The sequence below is a fragment of the Corvus cornix genome, chromosome 5, assembly GCF_000738735.6.
Source record: "Corvus cornix cornix isolate S_Up_H32 chromosome 5, ASM73873v5, whole genome shotgun sequence".
Classification (NCBI taxonomy): domain Eukaryota; kingdom Metazoa; phylum Chordata; class Aves; order Passeriformes; family Corvidae; genus Corvus; species Corvus cornix.
The window spans coordinates 27,033,337-27,046,062 of NC_046335.1; the positions used below are offsets into that span (position 1 = coordinate 27,033,337).

Consider the following 12,726-nt stretch of genomic DNA (forward strand, 5'->3'; position numbering starts at 1 on the left):
TCACAAGCCTTCCATTATATTTTCTCTCCTGTTTCATGTTCGAATATAACATGGCAGGCTATTTCCTCATACCTTTTTGTTGACCCTTAGCTATCTCTGTGTCCCAACAGGCCCAAATAAGTCCTTAATTAGAGTGGACAGCTCTGCCACACTCTCCCAGCACCCATGCAGAGCTCCTTTCCAAAGCGGTAGAGACACAAGGGTTAAGGTGTCATTTCCAGAGGTCATTCTCAGTGCAGGATTTTACCTTGGGAACAGTAACACTTTACAATCACAGGGTCATGCTTTGCCTGCAAATAATGCAGCATTACTCAAATGCAAAGCAAATCAGAGCAGAGAGCAGAGCCTGTAACAACTGCAAGGTCTGCTCCAGGTGCAGAACATGAACACAGTTCCCAAGTATTACACAGAGCAACTGTCCTTTTACAAACAGAACAGCAGCAAATAACAAACACTGACCAGAGCCGGCCCTGGCAGGGACATCATACAGTCTGATGAGAAGCACCAACACACTATGGAGTAAATAGATCCCTGTTTTCCCAGGGAGAGTAGACAGCAATGCGAAGAACAAACACTTCAGTGAGTCACTTCCTGTGTTAGGGACATGCAAACCTACAGTCTAAAGGTTCAATGCTGACACAGTTCAGGGTGTGACTTTTCTCAACAGCAAATCACAGAATGAGTTTGGAGTTCACTTAAGAGGCAAAAACTGCTGTTTGAATCCTGCTGACTCTTCCAGGCCCAGCACAAGAACATGCTGCATCCAGAACCTGGGTTCAACAGGTCTATTTGCATGATCCTTAACCATGACCACTAACTCATGTGGTTTTCAATTTTAAGGAATGTGTTTTATCTGCTATAGTTCCTTATTTTTTCCATGCCAATGGCAGTAAGGTTAAATAAAGAAATTCATACCCACACAGAAAAAGAGATTCATGTTGCTTGTGGGTTTATATTCTCAAGGTATGATGAGCAACTTGTTAGAAGAGTTCCAATCTGACTATCCAAAATTATGTCCAATTGGTATCTTTCCTTCTGGTAACTGTAGTTCTTAAAAACTAAACACAAAATAAAGAACAACCCTATCACTGACCATTTTGTTTTAAAGAAGATGATATAATCTTATGCCAAAGAATGAAATTCCCTCGAGGAGCCCTTGTACATAAATCTTTTTATCTTTATCTGAGGAACCAACAGTAGTAAAGTGCTGGAAATAGAAATGTGAAACCTCTCTTATAGAAAAAAAAATGACTGGAATAGAATGAAACTTTAAGTTACTGCATATTAAGCTCAGGTATAATAATTTCATAATTCAATAAATTTTCCTGACACTTGGTATTGCCCAAGTGTGAGGAGCACTTTGCAGAGATTATATATCTTTGTATTGCATTTAACTTCAGCTCCTGTGGTCAATGACAGCTAAAATGCTACCTTTGATAAAGGACCACCCTGGGATGGCATGTTATCTGATGTGAAACAGACTGACCAAGAACTGAGACATCCCGTTCCTCAAGGAACATTCTGTATCAGCTGTTTTCAACTATTCACTTGTAAATACATTTTTCAGTTGCTTCCCTAAATTGCAGAAATTGTGTCATAAATGAGGGCTCCTGATACTCTGCTGACTCCTGTCACCTCTTTGAAGCACCAGGACCAACACATCCCCAGGGTGACAGGCACCCCAGGTCATATGGCTGTACTTTTCTGGCAGAAGTGGGAAAGATGCATTTCCCATTTTATTTCTGAGAGTATAATGTTTTATTTCCTTTCATATGCCAGTCACATTTATCAGCTATAAAAAATCCCCGCTTTGCCTGACCCATCTGCCTTCCCTAAAAAGGCAACTCTGCTTGCATTTTTGCTATGCCGAACAAATTCCTATTGCTTCCTGGCATGAGGTCATTCCAGGCAAACATTGGTACGTCATCTCTGTTCCCTCCTGTCACCTGCTACTGCAGATTCATACTCCGGATTCTGTAGACAGGCACTGATGGGGAATAATACATAACTTCTCTGAGTCATATTCTTTGTGAAAATGCAGACCTTTTCAGGCAATGGAAAGCAATCCATATCAACAGCAAAGAGCTTGTTCAAACATCTTAAATATTATTACTTTCTTAGAAAAACATATTTCAAAGATCTATAAATTGAAATATTTTAGATAAATTACTCTAGGGTGTACTGTTTTCAGTGTTCAAGAGCTGCAACCTCTAAATAATTAACAGGCATTTCATCTGCAGTTTCATTTTGTTTTAATGTAGATGTATAGCCCATCAGGGCAACAAAATCAACAATTCACTGAGAGAGTGACTACAATTTCCTATATTAACCCTACAGCGAAGAAGGCATTCAGCATCAAACAGCCCTGTTGTTTCTTTCTCTAGAGGAATAACTTTTTGGATGCATTACCAATAGGCAAGGAAAACTGCTTTACAAAAAGAGGTTTATTTATAGTGTCAAGAAATTAAGCCAAAAGTGAAGTAGCACTGTGTGTGTTAATAAGAAATGCATTTATAAAAAAGTGCTAACAAGCCACAACTCACAGGCTTTCTAAAAGCTTAGGATATTAAGGCAATACAAAAGAGATGCCAGTAGTGCTGGCATCATGAACAAATCTGGGGTTGGTTTCAAAGCCTAGATGCTTATGAGGTGTATTTGCTCAGCCTTTTAACACTTGTTTTAAAAACTAACTCCTCCATTGGGCCCCATTATCCTGCAGGGGGAACCGCAGAGTGCAAACCCAAAACCTCCTGACTCTATCTGAAATGTAATTAATTACAGGCCTCAAGGTACCACAGACAAAAGCCCGTTTATATGGAAATTCCTCCTCTAAAAAGAGACATGTAGAAACTTCCCAATTCAGCAAGTAAGCCAATGTGGAAACTCATCCTTGCCTGTCTGACCAGCTACAGACTCGACTCACATCACCCTCAAATGCCTGCTGCTGAGCAGGAGAGAGTTCAGGCTCCTGAACTTCACTTAGCACTTTCCCTTAATCAGATAAAAAAATATTTGCAACATTTACACAGCAAACAAACACTCCAAAATTACATCTACAGAATGTGGGTTTGGCTAAATAAGATACTTTCTCACTCTGTTTATTCCTCCTAAATAGCAGTCAAACTGGGCTTTAAAAATACATTATAGCATTTCTTCCATATTCATTTGGGGGAAAAAAAATAGTCCCTAAAAGTAAAAAGTACTTATAAGAATCATTAGAAAGTCATAAGCTAACACTTTTCAGAAAAAGCAACCAGAAGTTTGTATTTTTAAAACAGACCTTGTTTAGGAACAGGCAGCATACATAGGTTAGGCAAGTGAGGGGAATCTCCTGCCTTTCTCTCAATGAAAACACAAATTTTAGAAAATCCCAGTGGTATGAGGGAAAACACTTCAAATAAACCTGTAAGCCCTCAAAACAATGTTAAGATGTTCCTCCCCCCCTCCCCCCCCAGCTTGTTCGAAGACTCACACACTCCCTAGGAAAAGTCCTTTATTTGCATTGATTAAAGTAGGTATTCAGATCCAGACTCATACAAATGGAGAAACTGAGACAAATAGGTGCGTAAGGAAGGACAGGCTGTGCCCATCCTCTTATTGCTGAAAAACATCCATCCTGTCTGAATACACAAAGATAATGGAAAAATACAGACCTTTGAATATACTTTTTCTTCAGACTTTAATATCTTTATAATGTAAAACAGAGCCTGCAAAAAAAAATAAAAAGGCAAGTCTTAAATTTAGGCTGAAAACTACTTTGGGAATTAATTTTTTCTTTTGCTACGTTGTGATATGTGGCTGACATACCAGTGCCTTGGCTGAAATGCTGCCAGAGTAAAACATAATTATCACTGTAACTCCTGCCATTATAAGTCAATTCTGAAACTAAATCAGCAATTCAGATTCTTCTTATGGTCAACTACTCTTAAGCAGGAGGCTTTCCCCCAGCCATCTCCACCAGGAAGTATTTCTGTTAAATAAAAATGACAGCAACAATATAGGCCCAGATGTGGACATGAGAAAATAAACTGACACACGGGTATCAAAATCCAAAAACAAAACCCCAGAGCTTTACCTCAAATCTGTAAGCAGCTAAAATGCCAGGCATTAGCCTAAGAATTAGCCTAATAATTTTATTCATAGCATCATCAGGTAAATGCCATCAGTAAGGGTGGGAACAAGAAGCAAAGCCCAGTCCAAGCCATTAAGCCAAAAAAAAAAAAAAAATTAGCTGTGATTAAGTCTATGTTCTTTATTTCTTTCACAAGCGATACAGCTTTATCAGGAGTGATGAACATTCCATGATGGTCCTGAGCAAAGACTGTGCCAGGTGACTGAAGACCTCTCCAAAGTTTAGGAGCTATGGATTTGAATCTTCTTAACCAAAGCCAGGTGTAGAACAAGCTTCTTGCACCTTGGACAACTACTGCAAACAATGTAGAAAAATAAGCATCCTACCCCCACCAGTATCTGGAAGGACAGGAGCAGTTCCTGTGACTTGAGTAGTTGGGTACTGAGCTCATGTGTCAGTCTCAGGGCTGGGGATGCTCTGAAAGAAGCTTTGCACATAAGTACCAAAATGTAAATTGTCACATGGCACCTTCAGTGCTTTAACCTTTGCAAATCAATTCTGTAGCCCACAGAGCCTCTCACAGCTCTTTAATCTTTCACCTAAGCAACAGAAGTTTTTCTTTCTTGCTGCTCCTCTCCCAAGTACATTCCTGCACCCGCAAGCCCTGTGATGGCAGGTTCTCTGGAACCTGGAGATGTTCCCACTGGCATAAGATTCACCCCTTCTTTACTCCCTGTTTCACCCCCTTGATTGCAGCCTTTGGTTTACATTAGGGCGCCCATTAATAGCCTGAACACAGTTTACCAACAAAGCAGCATACAGCAGCTTTCTAATAATCAGATCAAAGCTTTTCTAATCAGCACCCACTGCATCCACCACAAGCAGGCAAAACCCAACAGGGGAGTTTGAGTTGGTCAAGGTGAAACCCACTCTTTCTATGGGAAAGATATTATAGGGGGTTTCACCTGCAGAACTGGATCCAAGTGAGTGCAACTGTTTGAAGTAAGTCCAGAATTACAAGAGGTGTTTTGTTAATACACTGAAATGACCTGCTCCTGCCATGTCTCCTATTAATTCATAACCATGATCACCAATCAGAGCAACTAAAATGGATTGTAGTTTGAACTCTAATTGAATTAGTAGGCAAAAACTGACCTGCAAACTACTTCTTTCTCATAACTTCAAATAACAATTTTTTTTGTTGTGAAGACTTTAGCATCTTAAGTATTGCCATAGTCTCAAAGGTTGAACAATTCATTAGCTGAACATAGCAGTAAGAAGATCATAGCAAAATACTTCACTAGCATAAACAATTCTATACCTTCTTTCAGTTTCATTTTCATTAAAATCAAAAACTTCTGAAAGCCAAGGAATGTACTGTGTTAGGACACAGCCCATTGGCTCCTCACCCAAGAAACTGCAGGAATTACCTGCAAACACAAGAACTGTAGTCACTATACAAAGGGTCATGTTGTGAAAGCAAAGCTACATCTGACAGTAATGCAAAAGGATCTTGGGAGTCTTGCTGTTAACCTACACAGGAGGTAAACTGGGACTGACAATTGCCTCTGTCCCCATTCCTGGCTGTTTGGTCCTGTGCCTCCCTAGCCCTCCTCTTTCTTTCTCTTTCCTCCTCTGTGGGATTTTTCAGTGCTTAACTGAACTCACAGTGCTACAAACTTTGGTAGTTCTGTTCTGGTAACCCACGAGCACAGTAATTCTGCAGTAAGCCTCCCTAGCTCCTGAGCAAAGAACATCTACTCGTACAGCTTGGGAAAGCCAGGCCCTCTTGTTAGGATTAGCATTTTTAGAACAAAAACATACTAGTACACTAGGAAATATCAATGAGATTAAAGTAAAATACTGAAGCTGAAAAGAGCAAACGGCACTGTGTGTCAAGCCTATAATCTATATTCATAAACTACAGTTAAATACCACCTTCTCCTGCTAAACCTCCACCTGATCCAACCAGCCCTCCCATCCAACAACTTACATCAACGATTTTATGAATACAACTTCAAATGTAGTATGTTGACTAGAATTCATTAATAAGTATTTAACAGTGTAGTGTATAATAAAAAAATATTAATACGTGTTTCAGTAACATTAAGAAGCAATAACACTGTCAGTGCCCTTCATTTACTTTGCAGAAAGTCTGGGAAACAGTTTTTCACTCATAAGAATGAGGGAAATAAAGCAAATATGTTCTCAGCTTAAATTTGGGTTGACTGTTGGTATCCTTAAACACAGAAACGTCCTGCCAATTCTATACAATTACATATATATTTAAAATGACTGACAATTTGCAATCAAATCAAGTACATTGTGTAATCCTACCACAAAACTACTAACTAAATATGAATTTTCAGACTGGTGTAGAAACTATGCTTAACCATTATAACATTGTTTCTTGATAAAGGCATCAAAATAATTCTGCAGCTGAAAGATTCAACAGAGCAAAACCACAGTACTTAATTAAAAGGGGGGGGAAAGGTAAAAAGGAGCAAAAATAGAAGAACACTTGAAAGCAAATTTCATCCTTCAACTAACCCAAGAAATAATGAAACAAAAGGGAAGACAAACAACCGTCTATCTGCATACCGACTGTTCACCCAGTCTCAATAGGATCTGGATGTCAGACATTCAAAAACTTTTTAAAAGAATGAAAATTACAAACACTAACATTCAGATTATATCACTGTCTTTTGCTAAAAACCAGCCAGAAATCCCAGTTTTTCTACTGAAATGTAAGATTATACTGTGCCAAAACTACCACAGGATTACTTACAGACATGTATATCAACAATTTTGCTATGTAAAGCAAAGCTAATAAATATGCAGAGACAAAACTTAATTTAAAAAAAAAGTTACCAATGAAGTATGAAAGGGCAGAACACTAAGCCAGCTTTAATTTTTGTAAAATATATCAGACAACTGAAAGGAAGTGAGTATTTTGTCAATTCTACAGACTACAATAATGCACTATTGAAAAAGTTGACCGCTGATATGAGATCTCATGGGGAAGGGTGCAGGGAAGGAGGTTCAGAGATTGACGAAGCAAAAAATCAACATTTTCAGACTATAAAATTTACATATTTACAAAATCACCTAAGTTTGAAATTCAAATCATCACTTTTGTCTAGATTTTTCATGTAAACTCTGGGTATATATTATTTAAATATTTTTAATGTAAATGTATACCAATTTTTTATGTTGTATCACTTCAATAAGAAAAAACTACATCCAAAATTCTGATTAAGTACTTGGAATACAGGGAAAACCCTGGTCCCTCAGAGGTCAAGAGCAGAACTCCCTAGGATGTCTAAATTCACTGTATGGTATTCACAGTGTATGTTTAAGATACCCATACTTGACTATGTAGATGGAAAAGCCTAAATGTCAACTCAAAGATCTAACTGTAAATGAAAACTCATTCCCTAAAGGCATAATCTTTCACTTCCACACACTAACACAAAAATAAAGATCACAGGCAATGAAAAAACAAACCAGGCGGCCACAGTTTGAAGACCAAATATTTCTTTACTTCAAAAATACATCTTTATATTCAAATTCCAAGTTGCTGCAGTGTAGCAGGAATATGCAATCATAAATTTAATTTATCTTGAATATTTGCATTCCCTGGCAAACTGAGCGCAGGCAAAACATCTGGTTTTCAGTGAAGACGTCTGTTACCTTGTCTTCTGTCTGGGTTCATTATAATGTAAAACAGATGAGAAATAAGCCTTGGGGTCACGTAATCCATTCTCCGCTAAACTGTGAATTGCCTTGCGATCGAACTTTATCCGATAATGAATGAATTTGCTCATCATCCATCACAAGAACTCTTCAGAGCATATGTGGAATTTTTAAATTTTCTTTTCAGGTGGACACACAAAAGTACAGCAGTTACACAACTGATTTTGCTTCTTAAAATCTTGCAGAACTTAAAGTCAGTTTGATAGTTAACCATGTAAAAAGCCAAACAAAAATTGAAAGTAATTAGACTATTGAAAATTTAATTTTTCAAGCAGGATTTATGCCTTGGCATACCTCTCATTGTTCTCCTTGCATGGAGAAGCTGTTTTTCATTCTTGACTTTAAAATAGGGCACATGAAAAAAATGTACTTCATCCCTTCTTGCTTGATGATGTTACAATTCAGCAGTCAAATACTGTCTATCATCATTTGTATACTTGAATCCATTTGGACATGGCCAAACAATAATGTGAAAAACAGTAATTATCACAATCATAATTTAACCTCTGGTAAATTAATTCCTAAAGAAGTTCTTAGAATTAACATATTGCCTCCACATAATTAGGTAGCAGGACTCTTCTGCATTGGCTGCATCAAAGATCACTTTTTTGGTAAGTTTCAGTGGCAAATGCTTCAAGCAGGAGCTACTGGTAGTCTTCTTACTATTTCCATAGCTATCTTTAGATAGGCTTTAGCCTGCAAAACAGAAACATATATTGAGCACCTTCCATTTTCTACAAAAAGGAATATTTCACAATCTATTAGGTATTTGTTCTTTTACACACAAAGAGAAAACCAAAGATGTTTAAATAAATGGGTTCAATTTAGCCTGCATTCAGGAAAAATAATGCATTAATACACACAATAAGCACAAGCATTGTATAAAATATTGGTGGGGAGGGAGTGTGTTAAATTTAACTTGGGTATTACTTTAAGAATAGAACTTGACTGAACAATTGGTCTTTAACAACAAGCAGAGTCAATAGTTTTCCGGAGGAGAAGTGATGAGGAGGACATAGACTCTTTAGTCCCACAGGTACTATTAATTATAAACTTCCCTCATCCTGACAACCGAGATGCTCCGTGCACAGGATAGAGAATCAGAGAAAACAACAGCATTCCAAAAAAATTTTTTTGAGACAATGCGTTACAGACTAGACTATCACTATGGAATTTCCTATTCAGACATTTAAAGTATTTTCAAAAAAAGACATCTTTCCAAAAGACTGAAGTGGGTATTGGAAAGAACTAATTCTGCAACACTAGAATCCAACAGGTGAACTCTTTCACACCAAACTGTGACATCTGGTCAGACACCTTGAGCTGGAGAGCACAATAGCACAGAACTGCAGGACTATGGAGAGCAACCCAAGTAAGCATACTTATGTTAACAACTCTAAAAACCGTGACACAGCTAGGACCATGATCAGTCCAACATCAAGTATTAACAAACCTAATGTCAAGGGACTTATATCAAAACACTGCATAAAGTCCAACACAGAACGAACCACAAAATTAAACCAAATTATTCCTGTACCAAGTTCAACAACCTGTCGTCAAAATAGAACATCTTTTAAAAATCTCAAAGATTGATATAAGAATGTTTAATTAAAATAGTGGTTTTGTGTGTATGTATATACACACTGCACATTGTTCCAGACGTTGATTACTTCCATTGTTAAAAATGTACACCTTATCTGTAACTTGAATTTGTCATATTTCAGTTTCCAGCTGGTGCACCACATTCTGTGTCTGTCTAGTACACAGCCAAGTCCCCCAACTGCGCTTGCTCCTCTGCTCCTACTCTGTTCGATCGTAACCAACCTGCTCCATCTTCTCCAGTAAGTCTCCATACAAAGTCCACATTGACAACCTTCCCTGTTTTACTCAAACAAACCCCCACAATAATCCCTACTGCACCGATTTTTCCTCTCTCCTGCACGAGAGAGGCTCTAACAATTAATTAATCCTTGTATCCCTGATGAGCCTTTTAAAACAGCAAACAAACTGACACATGCCAGAGGCCGGAGCTTGAGGAGCAGGAAGAAAAGGTCTGTCACACCAGGGCCACCAGCACCCACTGTCACTGGTCTGAAAGAGGTGTCAGCCTTCTGCAGAGCCACGCACTGCTCAGGTCTTCTCTTTTTTAGGGATTGCTCCCAACTTGTAGGGTTTTATTTTCTGGCACTCCCGCCCTCTACACCTCATAGTCTCAGTGCTCACATCCCCTTAAAACTAAAGCCACAAAATTTTCTGAGTTTGTAAGGAATGCAGACACCAAGATCGAACTGCTTCCTCTCACATGCATGACTTTGTGGCAAGAATGATAGAATGAATTTAGAACTTAACTCACAAACATGAATTTCAAACTTCTATGGCTACAGTTGCAGTGCACTTGGGTAACAGCCTGTGTGTAACACTCACTTCACTCAGCCATTAATGTCCTGCGTGGTCCCCAACTAACCACTTGCCTAGACAATATAATGTACTAACTTGAAATAAAGCGATTGACTGAAGTCAAGCTGCCTTTGCAGTCAAGTATTTGACTAATTGGTGTAGGACCGCTCCAGGTGGGAATTTCAAACTCTCTTGAACAGTCCCACAGGCAGCTCCCACTTTGCACAGATCAATTAATGCATTTTAATGAGTCAATTAACAACCTGCATACAAAACCTGGCCCCTTCTAAAGAGTGTCCAGGCTGTTTGCCTGCTCCAGAGTTGACCAAATTGTACACAGAATTATAAATTCACCATAAACAGACTTGACTGTATAAATGTTACCCTATGTCAAGATCCCAATAAACTTACGATTTTTTTTTCCTGCAAAATGCTGTTAATGAGGGTCTGAGCAACAGAGTTTCCCAATGTACACTGACTCTCATTTGCCACGAAGCTGATCTGCCACTTTGCAACAGGAAGTTCCTGGTGCAGTTCTTTGTAGCCAGCATGCCAGCATTACCTAGACAGTTTTCTCAGCAACTGGTCTTGCCTGCTAAGCTTTGGGTTTTTTGTTTTCCTGGACAACTACTTTGTCTGTTGAACAGAGCAGTATCTCCACATGTCCTTACAGAACTTGACCAGTCACCTGGCTTTGGCAAAAACCAACCGTTTCGAGCCTTGGATTCCTATCTTTGAACAAATCATTTAGCTATGAGCGAGGACCTATCAGCCAACATACCTGAAAGGTCTAAATGGAATCTTGGTAACTGTCAATATGCACTATATAAAAACAACCCTACACATATTGAATACTGTCTCGTACTCATCATCTTCTCAATATGGCATCTGTATACAGAGAGCACAGCTCAGTTCAGCTGTTTAATCCATCATTACTAAGCAAAAGAAGTTGGGTTGCAACTGAAAATCAACAGGGTTTACTATTTCCTTTGTGGGTGGAAAACCAGCAGAGGAAGAGTAAAGGATGAGTTCTTATTCATCACTCATATCCTTTTTCATTTTAATAGGATAAAAGCAAATTTCTCGGGTCAGTTATTCCCTTTATGTTTGAAAGCTCTAAACAAATGGTTTATAGACTTTCTGAAAACCAGTTTTTTGTTGATGGACTACTTTATATTTAAAACAACTACATATCAGTTTTCATTCTCCCCACTTCATGAGGATGAAGTGCACAGGAAGACAGAATGCCCTAAAATCAGACCAGACTTGTTTATTACAAACACTGCCTAGATGGAGTCTGAGAGCAGCACTGGGACAGGCAGAGGTAGAAGTTGAAGGTGATGTTCATAGAGTCAAAACAAAAGCTGGGAAACAGCCACATGAGAAACTGCTCAGGTCTCCAACACTGGTACAAACAGTGCCAGAAAGGCACAGTTCTTAAGACCTCAAGGGCACAGCTGATGATGAAGTGACTGATGACAGTGGATGTGGTGGAGTAGGAAACAGAGAACCTGTAATGAAGTTCACCAGGAAATGGAGTGAAAAGTCCTGCTTAGCCTAAATAACCAGAACATTCATTACTCTGTAATGAATTTGTATTATCATGGGCTAATAGATGTGGGGTAGATTTAAACTGCAAGACTTTTTACTAGCTGATCTAATTAAGCCCTACAGGAATCCTAGGGAAATATGAGCCTTCAGTTACGGCATTTCATTCTCCCCAAAAATCTTACCCCTGAGGGAAGCATGCATCATTGCTAAGATTACTGCAGACTGTACAGGTCATGGCCAACTCTGCCCTGTTCTCATGGATTGGATTGGTTTGGCCTGACCTGCTGGTTTGCTTTCCACTGAAGCACAGATCTTAGCCTGCCAACAGCTCACTACAGTGGTTGCCAGTATCTGGTGCAACAGCCACACAAAGAACACAACTTACAAGCAACAAAGTCAAAGCAGGTAGGAGCTGACATCACATCTTTCTTCACCCAAACCACTGCATACAAACAACTTCAGACCAGCAACTCAGAAACGCACACTAATCCCCTCACGCAGTTGTAGGCCTCATACACCATTGGATATAAATCCCAGTACTGATATGGTTTCTAATGTCTGTTTGTAATTACAAGACTCCAAGACTATTAAGATGCTTTATCCAGTCCAGCAATCCAAAGGAGAATCTGTGCAAGCCCAGACTGTCTGGAATATCAAATGCTGTGGATGCTAATATACCTGTAAAGAAGGAAAAAGAATTTAAATGTGCTCAGCTGACCTGTTAGGGCTTGTAATTTATTAATTGCTGAAGGAAACTAGCAACCATGAGCAACTGATCAAATAGTGACTATAACAAGGACAAATACTAGATGTAGCTACCATCTACATGAACATAATCATAGCCAGCCAGTCACTGATAACTTTTGTTCTTAGCACTCTCTGCGCAACCACATTCCATTTGCCAGTTCCATCAGATTTTTAAATAGCTTTAATTTCCATGGAAATTGCTT

The 12,726-nt window shown here is 38.8% G+C and overlaps 1 protein-coding gene across 1 annotated transcript in view; it reads right to left on the minus strand.

The window, feature by feature from the left end:
* Window positions 1–7,589: 7,589 nt before the first annotated feature.
* The window catches only part of NUBPL (nucleotide binding protein like), an 83,998-nt gene continuing 78,861 nt past the window's right edge, over window positions 7,590–12,726 (minus strand). The window contains exon 11 of the mRNA XM_039552618.1: window positions 7,590–8,524. Within this exon, the coding sequence (XP_039408552.1) occupies window positions 8,462–8,524 (63 nt within the window). The 3' untranslated portion in view covers window positions 7,590–8,461. The remainder of the gene's footprint in view (window positions 8,525–12,726) is intronic.